The sequence below is a fragment of the Antechinus flavipes genome, chromosome 2 (genome assembly GCF_016432865.1).
Source record: "Antechinus flavipes isolate AdamAnt ecotype Samford, QLD, Australia chromosome 2, AdamAnt_v2, whole genome shotgun sequence".
NCBI lineage: Eukaryota > Metazoa > Chordata > Mammalia > Dasyuromorphia > Dasyuridae > Antechinus > Antechinus flavipes.
In genome coordinates this window covers 206,110,428-206,137,854 of record NC_067399.1, presented here as the reverse complement: position 1 = coordinate 206,137,854, position 27,427 = coordinate 206,110,428, and the positions used below count along the sequence as shown (strand labels likewise).

The 27,427-nt window shown below is 38.6% G+C and overlaps 1 protein-coding gene and 1 long non-coding RNA gene across 3 annotated transcripts in view; one reads left to right on the top strand and one right to left on the bottom strand.

Annotated features, from left to right (window-relative positions):
* The window catches only part of GALNT14 (polypeptide N-acetylgalactosaminyltransferase 14), a 315,282-nt gene that overhangs the window by 208,664 nt on the left and 79,191 nt on the right, over positions 1–27,427 (top strand). The window contains exon 3 of the mRNA XM_051976114.1: positions 19,072–19,170. Coding sequence (XP_051832074.1) covers positions 19,072–19,170 — 99 coding nt within the window. The remainder of the gene's footprint in view (positions 1–19,071; positions 19,171–27,427) is intronic.
* Positions 2,624–27,427, bottom strand: LOC127548628 (uncharacterized). Of its 2 annotated transcripts, XR_007950445.1 has the most exons (4): positions 27,138–27,427; positions 19,918–20,014; positions 19,331–19,476; positions 2,624–3,602 (listed from the first exon to the last, which is right to left on the bottom strand). It is a non-coding gene; the product is annotated as an uncharacterized LOC127548628 (long non-coding RNA). The 2 variants fall into 2 exon arrangements; XR_007950444.1 differs by lacking the exon at positions 2,624–3,602 and having other exon boundaries at positions 19,229–19,476.

Sequence of the window (27,427 nt, the reverse complement as noted above, 5' to 3'; positions counted from 1 at the left end):
TTCATTGCTACTAGGAGCTCCCAGGGAGGAATCTCCCTCAACCAAAGCAGATTGACAGATGCTCTACAACTTACCATCCTAAAGTGCCTCCTTGAGCAGTGAGAGGTTAAATGACCAGGATCACACAGGAAGCATGTGTCAGAAGTGAGACTTCTTGCTGACATTGTGGCCAGTTTTCTATTCACTGTCATACTGACTCTCTAATAAAATTAGATATGTATGTATGTGTGTGTGTGTGTGTGTGTGTGTGTACACACACACACACACACACACATATATAATCAATAAAAATAATTTAATCATGCACATGCATGTACAAGCATGTATGTGTGTAGCAAGAGAACATTCCCCCACCCAGGGCACAATATTCTACAGACACATAAAATGTCAGTGGAAAGAATGATGTATAAGCATGGCAGGGAAATGTGGGTTGCTAGTGCTACAAGAACACTGATGTCTTCATTATGTTGCTCCAGGGAGATTTTCTTCTCACTGGACTGGCATACTATATGATATCTGTCAAATGTTTCATTTCAGCTGGGTGTTACTCCCTGTTTGTTTCAAGTAATTGTTACTTGATTACGATCATGGTGGCTGATGAATTCTACCAAGTGTGGTTTCCACCTTGGATAAGGTTGTGAATCTTTTCTCTGTTTCCAGCATCCTTTACAGAGGTGCTAACTCTTTTCTCCTTTTTAAATCTCCCTTTTAAATCTTTTATAAGAGAAGGACTCCTTTGCACAGGTTGATTCCCTATAGCTCAAAAGTTCTCTCCCCCTATTTTTTATAGAATATCCATTTTCTTTCAAAGCTCAGCTCAGATACTACCTCCTAGAGCATAGCTTCTTAATTAGAATCTGTGGATAGATTTCAGTCAGCTTGGATGGGGGAAAAATACTTTATTTTCATTAACTTTTGCTTTCCTATGTAATCCTATGTATTCTATTTTATGTTTATGTTTAAAATTGTTGATCTGAAAGGGAATTCATAGGTTTCACCACACATTGCCAAAAAGGCCCAAGACCACAAAAAAAGTAGAGTTCTTCCTTGGTCTAAACAGAAATCTGAACATCTCCTTCTATCCTCCACCCCTACCTCTTGCTAGTGAACTCACATTGGAACTTAATTTGCCTACAAAATTAAATAATTTTTCATTTACATGTTGTTTTCCTCCAATACAACATAAGCATCGTAAGGTCCAAGACTGTTTGGGTCTTTGAATCCCCAGTGTTTGACACACAGTAGACACTTGATGCCTGTTGAATGGATAATTAGAATTCTCTCTGTCTCCTTCCCTCCCTCCCCTCCTTCCTTTCTTCCTCCTCTCTTTACTCCCTTCCCTCCTGCCTTCCTCCCTCCCCCTGTAAAATCCAAAAGCTTAAATTTTAGCCCTTTTAGAAGGGCAAAGCCTTTAAATACTCAGTAATTGGACTAGATTAAAAAACAAAAAGTGAATAAGGCAAAACTCTTTTTCTCTCCAAAATTTAGAGGCTTTTCCTCCAGGGGTCAAAGGCATTGTAACACAAAACAGCTAGTAGACTTATTACCAAAATCCATTGGCTGATTTTTTTTAACATGTTTCCCCCTTACTTAGTGCTTTTGATTTGGGGGTTAAACACTCAACCAATGAACATTATTAAGTGCCTCCTATGTGCAGGGAACTGTGCTAAACATTGTGTTAGATAGGCCTTGTAATTTCCTCTTATTAACTACTGAATTCCACATGTGGAAAATCATTTCAGGGCTATCCTTTCCACAAACCCCCAAGAACTATATAGCTCTAAGCACCATATCTCCTTCCCAGTTTTATTGGCCCCAAGATATGTTTTGGCCTCCCATGAAAATGAATGGGATTGGAGAACAACAAAATCACAAAGCCCCAGCTGTGGAAGCACTTCACAGTATCTGCATCTACCTCAATCACTTTAATCTTTATTTGAAATTCCTGCCCTTATTATATACATGCATTCATACATATATCTTGATAGATAGTTAGATAGATAGATGATGGATGGATAGATAGATGGTTAGATAGATAGATGATGGATAGATAGATGAATGGATGTATGGATGGCTCTAAGTAAACCATAGTACTTTGCCTAGGTAACTTGCAATAAGAAAACATAAAAATGAATGAGTATTTAAGTAATTCTTTCTCATCTAAGGCAGGGGGGAAGGGAGTAAAGAGTAAAAAGAGGGGGAAGAAAGGAAGGAGGGAAGGAGGGAGGGAGACAGAGAGAACTTCTATTATCCATTCAACAGAGCTGGGCATACAAATACAAGAGTCACTGTTCTCGGGGAATTTACTTTCTAATGAGAGTAGACAACACATATGAGAACTTTATTTTGGTTTGTGAAAATCACAGGGATGAGTAAAGGCATAGGACAAATTTTGGTCATGATGTTTCCAGAAATAATACAGCAGTCTAGAGCAGAGATTTATAACCTTTCTTGTGTCATGGATCCTTTGGCAGTCTGGTGATACCTGTGCACCCTTACTCAGAATTAAAGGTTTAAATGCTTAAAGTGAAATACATAGAATTATAAAGAAACTATATTTAAATACAATTATCAAAATCTCAAAAAAATTTCATGACCTCCAGGTTAAAAAAATGCCTGGTCTAAATGAAGAATTGGCCTCTGCTGCAGGTTCACATGCAGGAGTTCCCCTTTGACATGATGTTCTTTCTGACTTAGAGGTATTTGTTACATTCTGGATGTGAGTAACGGAGGATGTATTTACTCGTTACTGTAATAATTAATAGTCAGAGTCATTTCACATGGGAAGTGACTATAGGAAAGATATTATAGATTCTCGTGCACGGAGTGGAAGTTGGGGGTAGGAGGCAGGGAAGGGAGTCTTTATTAGCAATAGCTGGGGAGATTTTCAAGCTGGAGACCATCAATAACATGATTCTCTGTAACAGGAGATGTGAAAAAAAGTCACTGCATGTATATGAGTATGACAGATACTAAGTCTTTGATTTTTTTCCTCTCTAGAGCTTGACGATCCAGGAAGTACTTTTGGTCCCAGTCTAACTTGAATCTCTTAAAAATAAAAAAAAGAAAAAGCAAAAACAGATCAGAAGAACCTGAATTATTCATGAACTGCTTTGCCAATCAGGGCACATGGTCCTGGGAGTCTGGTTTTAAATACAGCTGTGTTTTCTTCCTGAATGCTTCTGGAGGGCTGTTTGGATTTTTTTTAACTCCTTTTTTTTTTTCTCCATAGGAAAGGCCATTGAATTTTTAATGAACTGAAAACATGCTTTGGGGCCTCAGTTTCCTCATCTGTAAAATCATGGAGTTGAGGCAGATGATCTCTGAGCTCCCCCTGGGCTCTCAATCCTATGATTCTCTGATGTTCAGCATGCAGATGTCAGATCACAAGGCTGGCAGCCTTCTCCTTCTTCCTCTGTGCCATTAATATATCTAGCTGTTTGATTAATCTTTTAGATTCCCATAAAAAAGGATACTGTCAGAGTGCAGCTAGCCTTATGGATTTGAGCTTTGAAGATTTTCCCACTGCCTTTCAGTCTTGATGTTTTCCATTTCCAATTCTAGTTCTTCTTTACTTTTGGGCCTATGTTCCGAGATAATTCCTATAATGAAGATTAGAGACAAGCTGGTCACTGTCCATCCTGTCCAGGCTACAGGACTCAGCTGTGCTGTGGATAATTCCCAAGAATATCCATAGGAGTTACTTTGATAATGGGCCAGTCATAGTCCCCTGGATTCTCCCAGCCCCCATCCCCAAAGCAAGAAAGCAGGGCTTGAGTCTTAAAGGATTGGACCTTCTGGACTTGACATAGGAATAAATGACCTTTATATATATTTTCTCACTGTACCATGGACTCTCAGTAATTCAAATCCTGATCTTCTGAACCTTTTTTACCTCATCTGTAAAAGGGGAATAATAACAATAGCACTTACCTCAAAGGTTGTTGTGTGCAAACTTCCAAATATTACATGAATATCAGTTATTATCATTATTGCTGTGAGCTGTCATTGTTATTGTTGTCTGGAATAAGGCTTTAATGTCCAGTTCTTCAACAGATAGGATGATAGAGATAGTTCAGTAAACTTAGTAGGCAGCTAGTGAAGTGATTGGAATATTGGGCCTAAAAGAAGGCTTGGGTTCAAATCTGAACTCAGACATTTACTAAATATGTGACTTGGATAACTTAACTTCTGATTGTCTCAATTTCTGAGCTGTCCAATAGGGATCAAAATGACATCTTTGGGTTATTGTGAGAGTCAAATAAGACTAAAAAATTAGCACAGTACCTGGCACATAGTAGGTACTTAATAAATCTTTATTCCTCCTCTCTTTTTACAGAGGAGAAAACTGAATCCCAAAAAAGTAACTTTTCCACTGTCCAACATGGAGTAAGTATGAGAAGCAACAAGACCTGGAATTAAATCCTGCCTTTAAGATACTAGCAGTGTGACCCTAAGAAAGGCAGGAGACATGAGCATTTCCAATATGCAGAATTTACTAATTTACTCTGGTAGAGAGAGTTTCTTCACTGGGGGTTGCTAATACTAATGAAATCACAGGACTAAACCACTAATTATAATTGTAATTAATGTGCTCAGCATGGTATTAAGTGCTGTGGAAATTATTTAAAAAGACATGGTCCCTGACCTCAAGAACCTTTGGGCAAGGAATTGGCTGTTTATTTATTCTTCCCCAGTCAGCCATCCCTAAAGAATATAAATTATCAAGGCCCACTGAATTAGAACTCATTTCTCTCCTCTTGCAGGTAATGAATTAGAGAGGTGATAGTCTTGGAAGCTATTCCATGTCCCTCTGGGAAGTTCCACCCCGTCTAGGGCCAAGAACTTGGCGGGAGGCAAAGAGAGGACCCGGGCTTCCAGCGTTAACATCCCAGTCAGCGCTCAGAATTAGCGGAGTCTCACTTTCCTAATTACAGCTCATTTTCTCCCCTTGCCGTGCCAACGAGCAGCGCTGCCTGCCGCTGATCTCCCCACGCTCCGCTTGTTTGTACAGAAACAGAGAGGCCCCCACTCCTGTCTGTTTGGTTGCCTTCCTTTCCGGAGAGGGATGATCATCTTGTTTCCCCTATTGGAGACTGGTGCACAACTCATCAAGGCTTCCTGTTCTGCCCATGTGTTCTGCCGTCCACAAGGCAATCTCCTTTCTGAGGAAATCTCCTCCCCTCCTCCTATCCCAACCTTTATTCTACTCGGAGTCCAAGGCCTCCCACTCTCTAAAAGCCTAGATAGAATAAGTCCCCTACACAAAACTTGGAGCCTTAGGGTCTGTTCTAAGCTGCTAACAGATAATATTTACATTGCTTTTGTTATGCTAATGTTAAGGATTTACAGTCATCTTATTTGACCTCCAAAACAACCCTGGAAGGTAGATGTTATTATGTTCCCCATTTTAGAAATGAGAAAGGAAATACAAGTTAAGTAGTAACTTGTCTTGGATTTGAACTCAGGACGTCCTGCCTCCAGACCCAGTACTCTTCACCCCTCCACTGGTAGCTTCCCTAAGCTTCTGGTCCTTCTATGAACACTCCCAGCTGGGTCCTTCTCCAGTTTTAGGCCCTAGATTTTTCTTTGGTGAATGGGTGTGCCCCTTTTTTTCCTTTACAGGTTCCCAAGAGGCACTGAGAGGTGAGGAGGCAGGAGCACAGGATTTGGGATCTGAAGATTTGTAGAGCGACAGGCTCAAACTCAATGAACTTTTGTCTTTTTCAGCTCCAAATGTATGACAGTAACCACATAATATAAGTATCATTAATTGAGAGGCTGTGTGGCCTAATGGATAGACAAGAAGCCTTGGCAACAGAAAGATCTTTGTTCCCATTTCACCTCCGGCACCAAAAGCTATATGAATATGGACAAGTTGCTTAAATTCCCAGTGCCCTAGTTAATCCTTTTAGACTATAAATTACAGATCTGAATTGATGAAGAAAATTTCCCTACACTGATAAAAAGCACACATCCAGACTTTAAAAATATACAAAAATCTTTGGGCACATTTATTTTCCTTAATCCTTAGCACCTCCAATATAAATATAATAATATTCGTGGTCCCAACCTCATAGGGTTGTAAGGATCAAAGTGGAATCTACAGGGTTATCTTGTTTGTGATATGATTGGTTGCCTTAAAGTACTACAGAAATGGGAGCTGGTACTTACTACTTAAGGAAAGACTAAGTCCTTTGGGCTGGCTCCAGTTGGGGTGGGAGGGGACCTTTCACTGTCCAGTACTCGGCTCAGCAGCTTTACTTTTTCTCCCAGTGATTCTCATCAGCCACCTTCTTTCAGCATTCTCTCCCTTCTCAACCTTCTTCTCACTTTATGCTCCCAATCTGAACCTCATCTGTGATTTGGGACTAGTAGTTGAAAGCCAAGTCCATTGATACCTTTATGACGATTTTCTTTTCGTAAAACCCTCTGGACCACTTTTAAAGTTCTTTTCTGATTGTTTCTGGCCTGGAACAATATATTTCCAATGGCCAACTAGGGAGAGGAGGCTTTGTCTGGCTCTCATTGGTCCAGGACTGAGCAAGTAAACACAGCTTTTCTATTCCCAAACCTCTATTGTTTCCTCTTGTAATCTTCCCTCTCCCCACCTCCCTCTCCCCCCTACAAGCTCACATGAGCGGCTGACCCCTAAACCAGTAAGAAGCAGGAAACATTTACCCAGAGTTAGCCCCTGGTGGCACCAGCCACACTTACTGGGTTTATTTTCATTATTACAGAAATTTTCAGGCTGCAGGCTGCAATTTTCACTTGCAGTGAGGTATTAAATTGAAATTACCCCAGATGTAATTGTCACACAGAATAATCCTGGACATGCTGAATGGAATACTTTTTTTTAGCTGATGTTTCATTGCACCAGCCGGGTTAGAAAGAGTCTTCTTGCAGTGAAGGCAGTCAGTCCTGGGTGGCCCCGGTGGGCAGGGGTGCCAGGTGGCTGGGTGGAATGGAGCTGCAGGAGACCTTCATTAGTGAGAATGTTCTCTCCCCCAATGGCACAATCAGAGAAGATAGAAGGGCTTAGAGCAGAGGAATGATCTTGGGACCAGAAGGTATTTATAAATAGCCTAGGGAGAGACAGAGATTTAGCACTAGGCCTGCTAATCCTGTCTTACAGCTGGGATCATATAAATTAATTGCTCATTTCTCAACTTGGGTCAAAGAAAAGCTTCATTCAAAGCATATACCTACATGTAATATGCTTAAAGGGACTGATTGCCTTGTAGCCTTGCCATTTATAGAAAAAGAAGGAATTCAAGCACCTATTCTGCTGCTGCTTCTTTTTTTTTTTTTTTTAGAAAAATATAGTTTTGTGATAGGTAGATTGACAAAGGGAAAGACTAATGAAATCAGCCAGCCTGCCAGCCAGGCAATGTGTATTTATTATGGTTTATTGTGTGCCAAGTGCTGGGGATACAAAGAAAAACAAAAACAGGGTCCCTGGCCTCAAGGAGCTTACATTCTGATGAGGGAGACAGCATGCAACTAAATATGTACACTCAAGATACAGTGTAAAAGGGATGGCAAGCCCAAGGGAAAGGGACTGAGGTGAGTGGGAAGTGGACAAGGAAAGGCCTCCTGTCGAAGATGGGCTTTGAAATAAGTTTTATAGAGATGGAGAATCTGGGAGAATGAGCCAGATGTATGCTGGAACCAGAGAGGGCACTTAGGAGGATATTTGTGACTCAGGGAAGAAAGGGCACAGAGATTCAAGTTCAATTTGGCCTCAGACATACTCTTTGCCTCAATTTCCTCATCTGTAAAATGGGGATAATAATAGCACCTATCTTAGAATGTGGTTGTGAAGAAAAATTGAAATGATAATTGTAAAGCACTTAGTATAGTGTCTAGCACACAACTAGTATTATATAAATGTTAGCTATTATTATGAAATCATTCAGTGGACATTTATTAAATACCAGATACTATGATGGCACACTATTGCAAAGATGCAAATACAATGAATGAAATAAACCAAATTCTCAAGGAACTTACGTTTTCCTAGAGAAAATAAATTCTTATATAAAGTGATTTGTTGTTGTTGTTTCAATCCTGCCTGACTCTTCATGATCCCATTTGGATTTTTCTAAGCAAAGGTTTTGAAATGCTTTGCCATTTTCTTTTCCAGCTCATTTTACAGATGAGGAAACTGAGGGAAAGCTGAGTGCCTTGCTCAGGGTCACACAACTAAGGAGTCTCTAAAACCAGATTTAAATTCAGAAAGATGAGTTCCTTATTCCATACCCAGTTCTTTGCTATCCAGTTGCTCATATAAGCTTATACTAAACAAATATAAAGAGTATAAATATGACTACATAGAAGACAGCTAAGTAGAAGGTAGTTTGGGAGAGAAGGATCTTAACAGCTGTTCGGGAGAGAGGAGAAAGGATCAGAAAAGGCTCCATATAGATATTTGTGCCTGAGCTACCTCCTGAAAGAATAGAAATTCTAGGAGGGCAAAGTGAGGGTATGTGCTCCTGACAGGGTACTGAGTAGAATGGGCTGTGCACATAGAACATTGTAAGCCTAGCAAGAGACAGATGCCAGACATGAGAGGTTGCACTTGGCCTCCAGTCTTTGACCACTGCCCCTTCTGGCACTCTCAGTTTGGAATCTCTGGGAGATCAGCTCAGAGTCTTAGGTGAATGTCTTGGGTCCTGGGTGAGACAGGCCTGGTTTTTCTGGCTGCTCGAGGACCAGCATCTCTGGTAGATGTGAGTCCCTTTGGGTACAAATCCTGTGCTGAACTAGGACAAATTTACAATTCTGCCAAGGATCAACCTTGCCGGGAGTCAATGTCATGATCGTGCTGATGTGATCCTTAGGGAGCTGCTGTCACATGAGGGACTGGCAGCTCCCTGGGATATCCAATTTGGGGAGAGAGAGCAATTTTGTGTCCAGGGACAAATGAAGATACACATTCTTAGAAAAAAGAGAAAAAGGAGGAGAGTACCTACAAAGCATAATAGGCTTCTCTATTTAGGAAATTACCCACTTAAGAGCCTGTGCCTTGTGGGAACTGATTACATATCAATTGCTCCTAATAGAAATAAGGACTCTGAGCTTAGCTTGGACCAATCCCTTCTTTTGTAATTGATGGGGAAGCTTCACTCCCATCCTTTTCCTTCTCTCCTTTCTGAGGTTGGTGTCCCTATTGTATTCTTGAATTCCAATTCCTCCCACCAAGAAATAATCTCACACAATTATAGAGCATTTTAAAGATTATAGAGTACTTTCCTCCTAACAACCCTGGGAGGTAGATAGTGTGAATATTATCTCCATTTTGCAGATGCAGAAACTGAGACTTACTTACTTCATCCAGAGCTCAAAGCTCTAGACTTAGACCAATAGCCGTGTTTTACAGATTAGGAAACTAAGGCACAGAGATCTGAAGAGATTGTTTGCCTAAAATCACATAGGTAATAAGCATCAGAGACAGGATTCAAACCCAAGTCCTCTGACCCCAGAGTTAGTGCTCTTTCCACTATAACATGCGACTTGAGGAAGTGACTTGTCCAAGATAACATACCTAACATATGTCAAGGGTGGAATTCAAATCTGACCCTCCTGTGTGGTAGAAATAACACTGAACATATCTAACATATGTCAGAGGTGGAATTCAAATTTAACGCTCCTGTGTGGTTGAAATAAGACTGACTTCAGAGTCTAGGGACCTGGGTTAAAATTGTGACTTAGCTAATTGTTACTTATGTGATGCTGGCCAAGAGTCGATACCTCTGACCTCAGTTTTTTATCTGTAAAATGAAGTGGCTTTATTTTGGGTGCTATGATGCCGAGTCCAGCAAGCATTCATTAGGGACTTAAACACATTGAACATTGGGAATACACATATAAGCTAAAGGAAAGGTAATCACTTGCTTCAAAGAGCTTCTAGAGCAGCTGGTGATACAGCTGTTGGAGAGCGCTGGTCCTGAAGTTAAGATGCTCAGAACTCAAATCCACTTCCTATTTGTGTGACTCTGGGCAAGTCCCGTATCCCTGTCTGCCTCAGTTTCCTTACCTTAAAAGGAGCTGAAGAAGGAAATGGCAAATGGCTCCAATATCTCTGCCAAGAAAACTCCACATGGGGTCATGAATAGTCAGACACGATTGAAAGAACTGAACAATACATCAGAAAGCTTACGTTCTAGGAGAAGATGACTCAAAACAGAACTGAGAAAAAGCTGGGGGAGGAAACTGTGAGCCAGGAAGGGTAAATGATGGGTCCTTTTGCAGAATGGATGCCCTGAGAGTCATTCATCCATAGGAGAAGGGTGTTCAAGGCTGAAAAGGCCCCAGCATTGAGGAAAGTGCCAAAGTAAGACATGGAAAGTCACTCTCCAACATCTTTCTTCCTGTGCTTCCACTCAGGGCTCTTCTCTTCTGTCTAAATGTAAGTGTTTTTGTTACAATCTTGGCAGTCATGCCATGGCTCGATGCAGCAGGCCGTTCAGCTGGAGAATCCTCTCTCTTCCGCTTAGTTAAGATCATTTTCAAGAGGAAAATTTATCCTCATAATTTCCTCTTTCTTACTTTAAACTTCAAGTGTCTACCAAAAAAGGAGAGTAAACTTATAGAGGAAAATTTAGCATTGATACTGCTTCTGGAGTGTTTTCAAATGCTTGGGAAGAAAAGGGGGAAAATGTCTTTCTTGTGGCCCAGGAGGGTAGCTGGTTCTAGAGATGGGGACTTGGGCCAGTAAACAAAGGCTGCTGGTCCCAGCACTGCCACTGCTGCACAAATATGAAGGTGAGAGGCACTAGTGAGGTCTAGTTGTGTTCTGTCCAAACAATGATGAGAAACTGAGCCCCTGGCAGTGCGGTCACCAGACTACTTTCTAGAGCTATTTTATTCTACCAGGTTTTCTCACAAATTTAGAATGTTCTTTCTCCTGTTATGCAAGACCTTCAAGGAAGAAGATGACAAGTCACAAAGGACTTTTACCTGAAAAAGATGGGGGAGATAAACTTACCTCCTATGTATATATTCACCAAAGTAGCTACCAGAGAAAATAACTACACTGTGTACGAAGGCAACAATAGCAGCTCTCAGAAAATCATAGGAGCAGTACCAAGATAAAACAAATAACAGGAAAAGGAAGACAAAGGAAGGAAAAGGAAAGAAAAGGAAAAAGGACTAGCAGCAAAGTCATGGCATCTGAAAATACACAAATAGAGAGGTCCTAACAAAAATGGCAAATTTGACTTCCTAAGTGTCATAAAATCGGTGAAATCATAGAACTTGAATCAACTTTATAGGCTATCACATCCAACTCCTTAGTTTTACCAAGCTGAGGAAATTGAGGCTGATTGTCCCATGAGTATCATATGGCCCAGGAATCTGGAAGGTATACTTTATCCAAAAGAACATTTTAGGTCAGGAGTGGCTTTGGACATTTAAAAAAATGTACTTGTGTAGGAGCTACATTACCAAAAGGGGAAATATGGCAGAAAACATTTTGGTGGTTATTAAAGGCAAAAACAGAAAAGCTTACTATAGACTCCTTGAACAGAAAAAAAGGAATGAAACACAGATCGTACATAGAGATATAATATAGCCTTGAGGGGAGGCTTCAGGAAGTTAGATATCAGCAGATAAAAGAGCTCTGCTTGCCAAAACCAAAACCTTTTTTTTTTTTTTAACTTGGCTTAACGAATGTTTCATCTTTAAAAAATTAGAGGGATCAAAAAGGAAACGTCCCATTCTGTACCTAAAGTGTCACTGGGACAAAACTATTGGGAATACTGGGAGAAATTTACATTTATCTCTTCACATTTGGAATAGAAGTGAGGAAATCCAGGCATAATCAGGCAAATAATCTAAGTTGGGAAAATATCTATTTAAAAAGTAGGGAGATTTCAGAAAGCAAAGAAAAGTTGGACTAAAATCCCCCCAAAATCAATCCAGACTGAAGATAAGTTTTTAAGAACAAAATTCCAAAGAAGAAACAAAATTATTTAAATTAGGAAGAGAGGTTGTCTAAAGATACCAGTGTGGATGGACAAGGAAGTCATTAGCCTATTTAAACTAGGGGCTAAAAGTCCTCCTGTCATTATTGCTATTGCTAGAGCCCATGAGCTCAGGAGTTCTGAGCCAATTGGATGTCCTCCCTCCTTAATAGTGTGGGGCCTTGAGCATGGGCCCATCAGGATGCCTAAGGAGGGACCAACCAATCCAAAAGAGAAAAATGGAGCAGGTCAAAGCTCCAGAGACAATTAGCAATGGGATGAGTACCTCTTTCCCCCCAATCCCTTCTTGCCCAGTGCCTCTGCTCTTCTAGCAAGTGAGATAGGAAGATCTAATCTTAAAAAAAAGACACCAAAAAGTATGAAATCAAGGGCAAGTCATGGAAGATGAATACAATTGTAGATTCTTGTCGGAAGTTTTCAGCAGTTTTAAAGCATGGAATAAGCTGAGGCTGGTGAAACATGCTGGGGAAAACAATAAGGTGGGTTTTTTTGTTTTAGCTATATTACAGAAAAGAATATGATCAAAGAAAAAATAGTACACTCTGGGTGGATGAACTAAGTGATGTTAGAGAGAAGATATAAAAACTCAGTCTTTCTTTTGCTTCAATATCTCTTCCAAGGAAAATTATCTTCCAGTGGAAAGTGTTAAGCCTTGTTAAGAGGTACTCTGAACTTGTCTTTTTGAGTCCCAGAAACACTGGACCCAGAGCAAAAAAAGAAGTTCAAGGGAACAAAGGGACATTGAGGGCCATCTGGTCTAATACCTTCATTTTATAGTTGAGGAAACTGAGTTTGAGAGTGGTTAAGCACTTTTCTAAGGGTCAATCACAATGTAAATAGGAGAGCTGGCATTTGAACCTAGGCCATGGGATACCAAATCCATCCCTCTTTCCAAAGAAAGAGTAAGAGAGCATGTAGCTGCCTTTGCTGAGCTCAGAGTACCTGCCTTGAGGAAAATAAATACTTGTGTACTGCAAGAATGATCAAAGTGAAAGAGTAGGAAGAAAGAGAAAGGCATAAAGTCTGCAAATTCTGAGGTAGTGACTTCTAAGTTAACCTTGATTCCTGGCAGATTTCTAGAACATATTATCAGAATAGCTAGAAAAACTAGGAAAGGAAATGAGAATCACAAAAGAGCCAGATGGCTTCAAGAATTGGTCATGTTAAACTAACCTCATTCTCTCTTTTGACAGGATTATTGGACTATTGGATCAGGGGAATGCTACAGATACAGTTTAGATTTTAGTACAACATTTAGCAAATGTCTCATTATTTTCTAGAAAATTTTGTAAAATATAGGCTAGGTCATCCAGGTTTTACAACCTATAAAAGCTTAAAACTGCACTGAGATTTTTGGTACATTTTTTAGGTAGATTTCAAGGAAATGAAATTTCTGGACCAAAGAAGATTGGTGATAACTCAGTGTGAGCTTGGAAGCAAGTCTTTAGTGGCTAGAATATCTCAGGGAACTTTGTTGGGCTCTGTATTACATTAATATTATTAGTGTTAATGTCTTAGGAAAAAAACATAACACATTTGCAACTTGCAGCTCACAAAAGTTGTAAAGGTTAGATAATATACAAGATTATAGAATCAGGACTCTATCATCTTACACTTGGATTTTTAAAAATTAGCTTCCTAAATATAAGAGGACAGAGGTATGGCCAACTAGCAATTTGTCTGAAAACAATTCGTGGATCCTACTGGACTAGAATCATGACATAGCACAGGAATGTTGGATTAAGAAGGCTAGAATAATACAAGAAGACAATGTTTAGGATTAGGGTAATCATTCATTGCAGTAGTCTCAAACAGGAACAGATTTATTCAGGCCACATTTAAAAAACATTTTTATTTAAAGTTTAAAGTTTCAAATTTTATCCTCCTCTCCCTCCCTTCCCCTGCTCTGAAATGGTAAGCAATCAGATATAGGATATATGTATATATATACACATACACATACACACAGTTATGTATAACATTTCCATATTAGTCATTTTGTACAAGAAGACTCCAATAAAAGGGGGAAAATTAAAAGAATGGAAAAGTAACATGCTTCAGTCTGTATTGAAACACTATTAATTCTTTCTCCAGAGGCAGTGAATATGCTTCATTAGTCCTTTGTATTTGTCTTGGAAAATTTTATTGCTGAGAATAGCTGTCATTCACAATTCTTCATCAAACAATATTGCTGTAATTGTGTACAGCATTCTCCTGGTTCCATCCACTTCACTGTTTATCAGTTCATGTAAATCTTTCCAGGTTTTTTCTGAAATCATCTTGCATGTCATTTCTTATAGTACAATAATATTCCATTACAATCATGTACCACAGTTTGTTTAGTCATTCCCCAATTGATGTGTATTCCTTTGATTTCCAATTCTTAGCTACACACAAAAAACTGCTATAAATATTTTTATACAAATAGGTCCTTTTCCCTTTTTAGATCTTTCTGGGTTATCGACCTAGCATTGGGTATGACTGGTTCAAAAGTATACATACTTTTGTGTCCGACTGACAGGTCACTATGCTAAGCAGTGGGGATGTAAAGAAAAGCAAAAAACAATGTCAGCTCACAAAGAACTCACAATCCAATGAGGGAGGCAACATGCAATCAGCTGTGTACAAACAATATACACACTGGATAAATTGGCGCTAATTAATAGAAGGAAGACATTAGCATTAACAGGAATGAGAAAGCTTCTTATAGAAGGTGGGATTTTAGTTGGGATCTGAAGGAAACCCAGGAAGACTAAGATGAGGAGAGAGAAATTTTCAAACATGGCAAATAGTTGAAGAAACTACTTGGATTTGGGAGACAGAGTGAAAGTTTGTGGAGAGAAATAAGATGTAATAAGACAAGGAAATTAGGAAGGGGTCATAGTACTTTGTAGACTTCAAAGTGCTATATAAATGTCAGTTATTATTGTCATTATTATTAGCTTAGAGACATTATGAAAGAGTATGGAAGCATGTGTGTTTTTCTGAATTTGAGAAATAAACCAAGCACTTCCATAACATAGTAGAATAGGAAAACAAAAATGATTGCCCATTAAATTGCAAATCTAATGTGTAAAGTTACTATTCCTTTTAAGTATATATTAAAATTATCATGTAAGCTTTTTTTTTCTTTTTCTTCTTCCCTCTTTCTTATCTCTCTCAAGATGGCTACCATTAAATATAAATTTGCATATATAAACATATATTTGTATACGTATATATTTACACATACATATATATACATATATGTAAAATCATTCTATACATATTTCTATTTATCTTTTCTTTCCCTGGATACAGATAGCATCTTCCTTCATGGTCCAGAAATTTTAGAAAACCTTGGTTCAAATCTCTGTTCTGCTGCTACTCTGATACAATCATGGACAAGTCAGTTCAAATTTCTGTTCCTCAGTTTCCTTTTCTATGAATGAAAGGTTTGGATGGTGCATTAGGATGACTGTAACACTTTTGTATAAATTATTTGCATTCCTAGAAATGAGTCATATTCAACAAAAGGATCTGAAGATGAAGAAATAAAGCTTGAGGGAGTTTGGCAGAGAAGAGATTGAAACTGTATATATATAGTTTCTTCCTCTTTCACCAGATGGAAGGTAGAGACAATGCAATTTAAACCTAGGAGACTAATGGCCACTGGGTAGAACAAGACAAGGCACTCATATGTTTAGAATGATTTCAGAGGAAGCCTGCCAGGAGCCTTGCTGAGCCTTTATACATTTCCTGCAAATCTACAACTGAAGTCAAATGCAAATGTGGGGCAAGCTTTGAAGCAAAACATCTCCAATTCCATGTGCATAGTGTTAAGTCTTGAATAGAAGAAGAGATAGCTTGGTTTAAACACACATGTACACAAATACATGTCTTCCCATCACATGCCAATACAATGGAATGATCAATGGACTCTGAGTTGAAATTTTTTGGTTTTAATATTTAATTGAATATTATTTATGTAATATACTAATGTATATTAGTTAATATTTAGCCAATGCAACTAATTAGCTAATTATTAATATGATTGATGATGATGTGGATGTTAATATAATAAAAAACAATTAGATTTAAAAAGTTAACCTTTTTTTTTTCAAATCTTGAGCTTCAAATTCTCTCCTCCCACTTTGAGAAGGCAAGTCATTATACATATGTAGTCATGCAAAACACATATCCATGTAATCATGCTGTAAAGGAAAATTCAAACCAAAAAACAAACCAAAACAAGAAAAATAAAGAAAATAAACAAAGAGAATTCTTCAATCTTAATTCAGGCTCCACCAGTTCTTTCTCTGGATATAGACAGAATCTTTCATCATAAGTCCAAGAGATATTTCTAAAGCTAAGATTTGATCATATCACTCCCTTCTTAAATAAAAAAACTAACAAAAATAACTCCTTCCTGCTTCTACATATAAATTCTACTATCCATCTTTAAAACTCTTCTTGACTCGACTTTCCCTTCCAACAATAATGGCCATCTGTACACACAAAGATTCTGGACTTGCTGCTTTTGCCTTGTCCAGCTGTTTCCCTTGCTATCCAGCTTGATTTCCCTCCTCTACCTCTTGGAATACCTTATTAATTTTTATTTAAGATTTAGCTCAAGCTCACTTTCTCCATGAAGGTCTCTCCAGCTGCTAAGTCATTCTATCCCAAAACTTATTTGTATTTATTTGGGTTAAGGACCCATGCCTTCATTAGTAGGAAACTTCCAATTGATGTTCTTTTCTTTTCTTTTTCAAACCAATTTAGACCGTCATTTTCTTTGTAATTGATCTAGGTTTGCCAAGAATTCTAAGAGGGTAAAGGGTAGTTCAGGATTACACAGCTATTCTGTATTAGGGGGACTGAAACCCAGGTGTTGTCAGTTTTGAGGCTAGGTCTCTATTCACTTCATTTTTAATTTATCCTGAATACATTTATATGTGTACATAGCATCTTTCCTATTAGAATGTAAGGAGTGTAAGAATTTTATTTTTATCATTGTAGTCCTGGCACTTTGGTAGCTTATTGATCGAGTATAGGATTATAGATTTAGAACAGAAACTGAGACACTATCTCCTCCAGATAAAGAAATTGAAGTACCTTGGTATGTGGTGTCTTGTTCAAAGTCACACAGATTATAAGTATTTGCACTTATAATATTCAAATCCACCTTTTAACCCTGCTCCAAATCCAGTATACCATGATGCTTCTGATTGATTTTTTAAATTACCATTTATTATGTAAAATATTGATCATCAATGTTGTCAATTAAACAGGAAATGTTTCATAAAATATCTCAACTTCTCAGTTACTATTTCTAAGATTCTTTTGTGTAACTCTTCATTCTTTTTTACTTTTCTTCTTACTAATCAAGATTAGTGCGTATTTTCTTCTTTGGACCCTTTTTTTACTCTGCATTATTTCATAAAGGCCTTTTTATATTTTTATATATTGTTCATATTTGACAATCTCAATTTCATTATAATGTCCCTTTAAATTTATTTTGCCCAAATGTATTCAACCATTGTTGGATATTTAGGCTCTTCCAGGTATTTTTTTCCCATTTTCCATTGCAGTGCTGATATGAAATTCTTTAAACAGATAGTGCTTTTGTTATTTTTGATAACATTTTCAAAGTATCTGCTCAATGGAATAAATGGGTCAGAGGGTATGATTATGTTTGTAATTCTCTGCATATTGCCAGACTGTCCTTCAAAAAAGAGATTTTGAAAGTTTGTGATTCTATCAGCAATGAATGAGTGCAGCTTTTCTCTATAGCCCTGCCAGTAGAATTTTGTTACTTTTTTAAAAATTATTTTCTGGTAGTTTGATGATTATGAAGTGATACCTCAGTGATGTGTTTGACTTTCATCTCATTCATGATTTTCAGTTCTCATTAATCGGGTTAAAACAGACATTGATTTTACTAACCCCTCATTATAACAGAATTGCCATCCTAACTTTGAGGAATAGTAATGAAATAACATATGCTCAATTATTAAACCTAGGCCCAATAGAATTTGACCTTTCTTTAGTAATTTTCAGAGCTCTTTTGGGTCTTGGAGTCTCACTATTATCATCCTGAACATTAATTCTTATGATAGACGTCTGTAAAGAGTATTCTGGCTATGTGAGCTTTCTAGATGTCTAGGTTCTTTCTACTTTGGCAGATAGGACTTCATCCTAATAGTTTTATTATATATCCACAGTAATACATACATATATATGTAGAAATACAAGGAATGGACCTGTAAAATATTGGAGCTGGAATGGACCTAGGAAACCATCCTTTCAGGGGATCTTAATCATTTTGTGTCATAAAGCCTTTTAGTAATCTGGTGAAGCCTATAATGAGCTTCTCTGAATTATGTTGGGGTTTTTAAGTGCATAAAATAAAACATAAAGAAAACCAATTATGATGAAAGGAACAATACTGAGGAAACTAATTATATTGAAATATAGTTATCAAAAAAAGTTCATGGATCCCAGGTTAAGAATCCTGAAGTAGTTCAATTCCTTTAAAAAAATTAATATATTTAGCCTTCTCATAATTATGTTTTTAAGTGTATAAAATAAAACACAAAGAAAACCAATTATATTGAAAGGAATAATATAAAATACTAAGGAAATCAATTCTATTGAAATAGTTATTTTTTAAAAAGTTCATAGACTTCAGGTGAAGAATCCCTGATATAGTCCAATCCCTTTTATACTTTCTTTTTAAAAATTAATATATTTATTGATATCTTACTTTTATATTGCCTTCATTTATGAATATGTCTCTCCTATTTCCCTTACTTGGTGACTTATTTAAATAAAATAAACTTTTATTTAAAAAAAAAACCACTATGTTTAAGATACCATTATAAGCACTCTACATTGTTATCTCATGGGATCTGCCCAACATCCCATGTAAGGACAAGTGCATTTTGCAGATGAGGAAACTGAGATGAACGGAGATTGTGATTTGCCCATCTGGTAAGTGTCTGAGGCCAGAGTTGAACTCCGGTCTTTCTGTCTTCATACCTGGCATTCCATCCACTGCACCACTTAGCTGAATGAATGAATATTGTTTCTTTTTTCTCCCCAGATGTGCAACTTTACACTATGGTCCCGACCTTCCTCCAACCAGCATCATCATCACCTTCCACAATGAAGCCAGGTCTACCCTTCTAAGAACCATCCGGAGGTAAGACCCATTCAGTCAGTCAGAACTTATTGATTGATTACCTTCTATGTATTCCATATTGTGATAGGTGCAATGGGGATATAGAACCATAAACCCTAATTTCTGCCCCAGAGATACTATCATTTTATCAGAAGAATGTAAGTTCCCAACCATATCTTACCCCCAAATCTGGGCCGTGAGGGGGAAGGAGAAACACAGGCTTCTTTCTTGTACTGCCTCCATGCAAAGCCCTCTGTGCTGATTTTTTCTTACAGTTCAGGAAGGATGGACATTTGTCCTCCTTCACCTGAAGAAGGAGAAAAATCCCTGTGAATTAAGAAACGATTACAGAGTTAAAGACATTCCCTTCATTAAGGCTTCCCCTCCAGAAACCTTTTAGAGAGATCAGACACCATCTGATCTTTGTCACAAATCATAAAACCCCAGAGTTTGAAAGGACTTCCTGTCTGAAAATAGGAGGCCCTTCATCCCCACAAGGAGTCATCCTGCCATTACTTAAAAGCCTCCAATGAGGGGAAACCCACTACCTCTCCACAGAGACCATTCTGCTTTGGGAGGATTCTCATTGCTGAGAAGCATTTTTTTGCACTGAGCTGAACACAGTATTCCAGCCCTTTGTGCCTCTTCCCCCCACGTAGAATAAGACAAAAGGCTTCTTTAGCTAAACATTCTTGTCCCTTCAGTGTGATTTCTTTACCATTCTGGGGCCTTGCTGAAAGAGACCTATAAAGCTATGTTTGCACTCACCGACAAATGGCTATTTGCTAAGGCAAAAAAGGTCAGGGTCTCCATCCAGGGCCATCTCCATCCTTTATCTCTGTCTGGCCCCTGGGCCCAGATGGCTCTGGAGAGGAAAGTGAGACAGGTAACTTTGCACAGCCTCCCTCACTTAAATCCATTTCATTTGTATGTCCAGGTTAACAAATGGGGAGTGTTCACCAATAAGAAGCCTCACCATCCTAGCTCAAAGTGCCCAGGCACTCACTGCAAAGTAAAATATAATCTTCCCCCTATTATATTACGCTGCAGAATAATACTGAGTTTTCAGGTCACTAAAATTCCCCAATTTTTTTTTAAATCAGTCATCTGTTCATGCCTTCCTGTGTTTAAAGGAGAAATCAGCCTGATGGTGGGGCTCAATGCCTGCTCCCCAAAATAGACAATTCACTTTTGTCCCTTATTTGCTGATTCCATTAAGCCTTTGAGCTTGAAGCTAGGTCACCATTATTATCTCTTCCACTGAGCCTCTTCTTTTCAGAATTAAACTTGATATAGTTTTCAACACCTACCGTATGAGGGATGAAGCAGAAAAACTCTACAAAATAAACATTTTACTGAATATAGTAGAACTATCCAATGCTGAAATTAATTGCACACAATTATTTGGTGCCCACTATGTACTAAATACGTGGCACTCAATGGTGATACCAAAAAAAAAGCAAACAGTCCATAATAAGCTCATATTGTAATAGTACTTCTATAGGTATAAACAAAGCACAGGGAAAGCAGATACAAGGGAAACCTAGAGGGCAAAATATTAGTATCTGGGGGTGTCAGGAAAGGGCTCACAGGAAGTGACTGTCCAGTTCATCTTGCAAGAAGCAGAGATGAAAAGGGAGGGAGTTCCAGAAATGGGGGATACCTGTGCAAAATCATTGAGTCAGCTTGCCGTGTGAAGAACAAGTAAAGGCAGCATGATATAGTAGAACTAGTCACTTAACTCCAATTGCCTCAAAAAAAAAATCCCTCCACCACAAAAAGAAAAAATTTGCCTGGAGCCATATAGCAAGAATGTGGGATTTGAATTCAGGACTTCCTGTCTCCAGATCCAATCTTCTATCCAAGTCCCACCTAGATATCTACAGTAGGGTGACCATTTGTGCTGGGAATCAGGAACACCTGGATTCAGATTCTGACTGATATTTACCAGTTGAGTAATCATGGACAAGTCACTGAATCCCACTAATGGTCAGTTCCCTTGCCTGGAAAATGAAGACGATAGATTGGATGACCTCCAGGGTGTCTCTTTTAGCTCTCTCTCTCTCTCTTATTCCATAAGCAGCTGATGTACCTGAACTGTACTGGTTCTTATTTGAGGAGGCCAGTCTAGATGTAAACTTTTCCCTCCCCATCTCCTGACAGGCCCGGGAGCCTGGGAGCTTGCCATCATGTTTCAGGGGATAGATGACATTTGTTCCCCACCATTTAGAAGTTTAGACAACTCCATGAGAAGCATTGTTATGCAGGAGGCCTCTCTTCAGAGACGATCTTGACCTTCTCTAGGCATGAATCAGGCTGATCCTGCCCATGACTGGGGCATTTAGACCAGCTCAGCAGTGACCTAAGCTGGCTGCTTCACTTTGACACATGCTGTCAGCATAGACTGAGATTTATAATACCCCATTAGAGCCAGGCCTTGTTGAGAAAGAAAAATGCATCACTCATTTGGTCATTTGGCAGGACAAATTAATCCCCAGTCCCACAGGGAAAACAAGATTAAATTCAGGTCAAAGAGAGTGCATCAAGTATGGGGGATCTTCAAGCACCCCGATCATCCCCACCAGGTAGGGTATAATAATGGACAAAGTCTGCAGAAAACATCATGAATGTCAGGAACTGGGGAAAGGGAAACCATCCCCAAGAATCTAGTTTCTTTTAAAAATTAATTTAAGCACCAAGCTTTGTCCTAATGAAAAGATGAGAGAATAGTTCCTTCTTTACAGATAGGGAACGATGGGTATGGAATATTACATGTACCATTAGATTGAGTTGATGGTTTGGTTAGTTTTACAAAATTGGCTTTCCCTTCCTGTTTTTAAAATTATTTGTTTGAATTGCTCTCTGCTTAGGATAAAAAAGGAATATATTTTAAAATGAAGATGATTTTAAAATGGAAATGATGTAAATAAATAAAACAAAATAAAATAATCTTTTAAAAATTAAAATTAACATAAGCCAACAGATTAGCCAGAAATAAACTAAAACAGAGAAATAGGGATTTGTCCTTGGATGATGAATTTTTTTTGCAATTCTTTTTAAAACTATTTTGTATTTAGAAAACAGATGCCTGGGTAATTTTTTCAACATTGACCCTTGCAAAACCTTCAGTTCCAAATTTCCCCTCCTTCCCCCCACCCCCTCCCCTAGATGGCAGGTAGTCTAATACATGTGTGTGTGTGTATATATATATGTATATGTATATATATATACATATTTATACAGTTATCTTGCTGCACAAGAAAAATCTGATATAGAAAGAAAAAAAATCCTGAGAAGGAAAACAAAAATGCAAGCAAACAACAACAGAATGAAAATGCTATGTTTTGGGTGATGAACTTAGAGAGTACTGAATGTATTCTTTTATCATGTTCTGATAGCTCATTAGTGGATTAGAATCTATTTAATAAGATTAATTAGTTAAAACATAAAGCTATCACATAGTTGTTTGAGCTCTTTCTCTGCCCCACTGAAATAGCTAGAGTGGCTTTATATTGGTGTCCCAGGATCTCTGCCTTGTAGCCATAAGGTACAGTCCTATTCTCCCCCCAACTCCTCAATCCATGTAGCAGTTCCCAGGAGGTAGTGATCTGAATTCAAGTCTCAGATTACTATTATTTGTTTAATCTTGAACAAGTCACTTAACCAATCTTGACCTCAGTTTCTTTATAATACAGTGAGGGAGATGGCCTAGAAAGGACCTCAAATCTTTTAAATGCTACATCATTAAGATATAGAATACTACTGAGATTAGTGTAAACATCCTGTCCAGAAAGTAAGACCAGAAGAAGGTCATTTGACTAGGTTTTGAGTGTTAGCTTGAAGATTGGGCAAAAGAATTGATTAGATTAAAAAATTTGTCATTATGGTCCTAGTGGTAGCCAAGGAAGAAGACACCTTGGTTAACTGAAACATCTGTTTGGTCTAGTTACCAGGAGAAGACTTAGCATCAAGTTACCATACTTTAGAGCCATTCTCTCACTTCTTTTTTCAGTCTACATTCACCCAGACAGAAATCTGACATCACAAATAACCCTTCTGAACCTCAGTTTCCACATTTCTGAATTTCTCTATTCTAACATTTCATCCATCATAATTCAGTTTTCCCTAAGATTTTTATTGGGAGGAGAGAGGAAGTAATGGACAAATATACTGAGAATATGAAGGGGGGAGGGAGCCCACATGGTGACAAGTGCCTGCTGTCAATGAATAAATTGACATTCTGGTTTATAGATCAGTTGGATCTGTATGTGACCGTTTTTTTTCCTGGGATATGAACCCTTCTGAGTAAGCAGAGAGTAGAGTTTATAGATCTTCTACATTGAAGAATAAGAATGTAAAATAGAAGTAATTAACCCCAAAATTGCCTGAAACTACTTAATATGATGATCAAGACCATAATTATCATTTAGACACCAAACTCATATGCCTACATACATATGTTTATGTGCAGGTTTATACACGTTATATATGTTGTACACATGTGTATTGCATGTGCCTTGTGTTATGCAGGTTTATTAATTCATGGGTGCCTATTCTGTGCATTTATGTGTGTATATGTGCTGTATGTATATATCATCCTAGGAGCTTTGGTTTGCTGAATTTCCAACTTGGGCTGTTTTTATCCCTTAGGCAGCTCCTTCTGATACTAAACTTAGTGCTGACCCCAAATCAGCTCATCCTGCTGAAGCTCAAACTCCTGAGCTCAAGAAATCTGCCAGTTCCAGCTTCCCTAGACTCTGAGATAGTTTTGTCCCTTTTCCTCTTAATTTTGGGAATTAGTGTAGCCCTAGTGAAACAAGTACTGGGCCCTGACTCAAAAGATCTCAGTTTGAATGATACTGGCTTTAAGCTGTGAGGTCATAGGCAAGTCTCTTTAATTTCTCTGGGCTTCAATTTCCTCATCTGTAAGATAATATACTAGTGGTATGGATTAAAAAGCATCATCATCATTATCATCACCTCAAAGAACAAAATCAGTCAAATGGGAGAGGAGAAGAACTTCCTACTATCAAAAACCATGCATGTCAGTTTTCATTTAATTACTTGTGAAATAGGGAATTTAATTATTAAGCACAAATTTGCATTTTCTTGTTCTTTAAGGACAAAAATATTTGCATTTGAAAGTTCAATTAGGAAAATGCTTTGTAAATAAAAGTGTATATAAAATGCTAATTATTTTTATTGATATCAGAGAGCATCCCAGTATTGGTCCCATCCAGCTATATATATGCACACATGCATCTGTGTACATATGTGTATATGTATATTGAGTTTATACATGCATTGCATATATGTATACAAATGCACGCATGCCCTTATATGTATATGAGCATATATACCTACTTATATTCATGCATATATACATGTGTTTATATGTGTGTATATGTATCATATATATGTATGTGTGTATGTATATATGTGTGTGTGTATATGTGTGTATATATACACACACACATATATATATGATGAGGGGAATAGAATCAACAACTGGGAAAGTCAAGAAAGACTTATTGAAAGAGGTAAAACTTGAGCTGAGCCTTGAAAGAAGCATAAGTTAAATAAAGGAATCAGCAACTGAGCAGGTATAGTGAATAAATAGACTACAACACTTGGAGTTAGGAGAATGTGGAATCAAGTCCTTCCTCTGATACATGCCAGCTATGTGATACAGGGAGAGCCACTCACTCAATTTCCTCAATAGATATAATCATACATATCTTGAATTTATTTACCTGCAAAAACTGTACCGCCATTAGACTGTGAGCTCCTCAAGGGTAAGGACTTTTGCCTTTTTTTGTATCTTCAATGTTTAGCCGCGTGTCTGACTTATAGTAGGTTTTTAATAAGTATTTATTAATTAATTGATCTATATTCTTAGTGCCTGGTAAATAGGGGGCACTTAATCAAAGCTTCTTGAATGATTGATTATGCCAGGAAGGGCAAAAGGCACAGGTAACAACTTCCATAGGTGGAGATGGCTCATAATTGAGGGGAGCCTCTCTCTAGCTGTCCTCAAGGTCTTGCCACTGGAGCCATTCTGGGAATTCCAGATGAAAACGTTCCACATTCTCCTTTGTTAGTATTTTGGGATTTCTAAGACCTGGGCCAGCTCCCAGCCATTCTGGCCCTCCACATGCACTTTCAGGCAATTCGAAAGAGATTATGGAATGTCAGAGGAGGTACACTGGAGACCCCCTCGTCTAGCCTGCTGCACTTTACACCTGAGAAGTCTGAGACTCAGAGAAGGAGGCAGCTTAGCTTAGCAGCAGAAGTTGGACTGGAAACCAGGCCCGCTGACCCCCAAATCTCTGCTTTCCCCAGGCTTTTGCTGAAGTGCTGATTGTACTTTGAGCACCCAAGCCTCCTGCCAGCCTGGGCAGACAGCCATGTTTCCCAGGACTGTAATGGAAATTGGTTCTCTGCCCATCCAAAACTTCTAAAGCCTTGGTCTGAATTCCTTAATCTCCTTTCCTTCCCCTCACCATTCAGCCAGACCTTTGACCAAAGGGCTACTGAGCCCAGATCAGTGTTTATTTCATTAAGAGAGTATTGATTGAATGCCTTCTGGTATGAGGAGCTTGGTAGAGCTCCAAAGGAAGTAGAGGGCACAGAGCTTGCTTCTGGGGAGCTTGCTGCCTACCTGTAAAAACAGCAAATAATTGATAATAAAAATAAGAATCTCCTTGGCAGGTAGGGGTTACTACTATCTCATTTTAAACATGAGAAAAGTGAGACTGAAAAAATAAAGTTACCAAGGATTTGTTGTTTCCCAGTCATTGCACTTGGGCCCAACTCTTCATGACCCCTTTTTGGAGATTTCTGGGCAAAAAACTGGAGGAGTTTGCCATTTCCTTCTCCAGCTCATTTTACAGATGAGAAACTGAGGCAAACAGGCTTAAGTGACTTGCCTGTGGTCAAGTAGTGTCTGAGCCCAGCTTTAAACTCAGAGTCTTCCTGACTCCATGTCTAGCACTCCATCCACTGTCCCACCTCCCTGCTTCTCTGTGTGAGTGAGGCAGGATTAGAATCCAGCTTTTCTTGACTCTCCGTGCAGCACGGCTCCTCAACACACAGCCAAATGAGGACTCTAGGAGGCAGACTAAGAGATTTTGCTAGTGTAATAATATATGGTATATACATAGTATTACAGACCCTTCTTTTTGCTAAGGAGGAAAATAAGGATCAAGGGAATTGCATCCATCTAAGTCAAAGGTCCTAGATTGAACATAAGTCCATGGCCATGTTAATATGTGTCAATAAAATTCAGGCATGGGGGAAAAGAAGCTTGGGTTTGGGTAAGTCAGAGCTGGACCTTTAAAGAAGTGAAAGATTTAGTGCAAAGAATGGTAGATGTGAGTTTTCATCTGGGAAGTCCAGCCAGGAGAATCACCATAAGCAAAGAAATGGAGGTAGAAAATCAAGGAGGATCCTATTTCTAAACCTACAATGGATCTTCAAAGCCATATTGTCCAACCCCCTTATTTAACAGATCAGGAAATTAAGGCCTATGGAGGTGGAATTATCTGCCTGTCATCACACAAGTAGTAAAATGTACTTAAGGATTTGAATTTCATTTTAGTGCCTTTCTACTACACAAGACTGGCAGTTGGGGGAAGGGCAAGTCCAAGAAGGTGACCACTGTGATGAGAAGTCAAATGCCACTTAGTGGTGAATCAGCAGCAGATGGTCTAGTTGTGAGATCTTGATCCCATTTCTAGTTTTGACCCTTAGGATACCCAAGAAACCCAGTTCCCCATCCAAGGTCTCCTGAGCCCTCAGCCACTTTGCATGAGACCCTGCTGTTGCTCAAATTGTCCTGATTAAAAGAGCAAAAACAAGCCAGGTGTTAGCTGGAAATGGTATAATTAGCACTTAGTGCTGACGACTCTTTTTTTTAAACCTTGGACATTTTTTATTTGCTAATCATCTCTCAGTATGGTTGAGCTCTGAGCTCGCACACGATTTACCTTTTGATGTTCACATAAGAAAACTCTTGAATTTCAAAGAGCCGGCGGGGATTTGAGGGAGTAAAATACCGAAACTGCAGCTGTAATCAAACCTCATTATAGGTTATTCTTTAAGCAATTTTCCCCTCCCGTTTTCCCTTTCTCTACCCTCCATAATTAGAGGGTTAGCTATTGGGGGTGCTTGGGTTCCCCCCATTCCCACTAGTGATCATGGTAAGGCTTCCTCCTCCATCCATCCTCTCTGGGGCCAGTTTCACATGATGGCAACCTCTCACCCCTTTTTCAGTGAA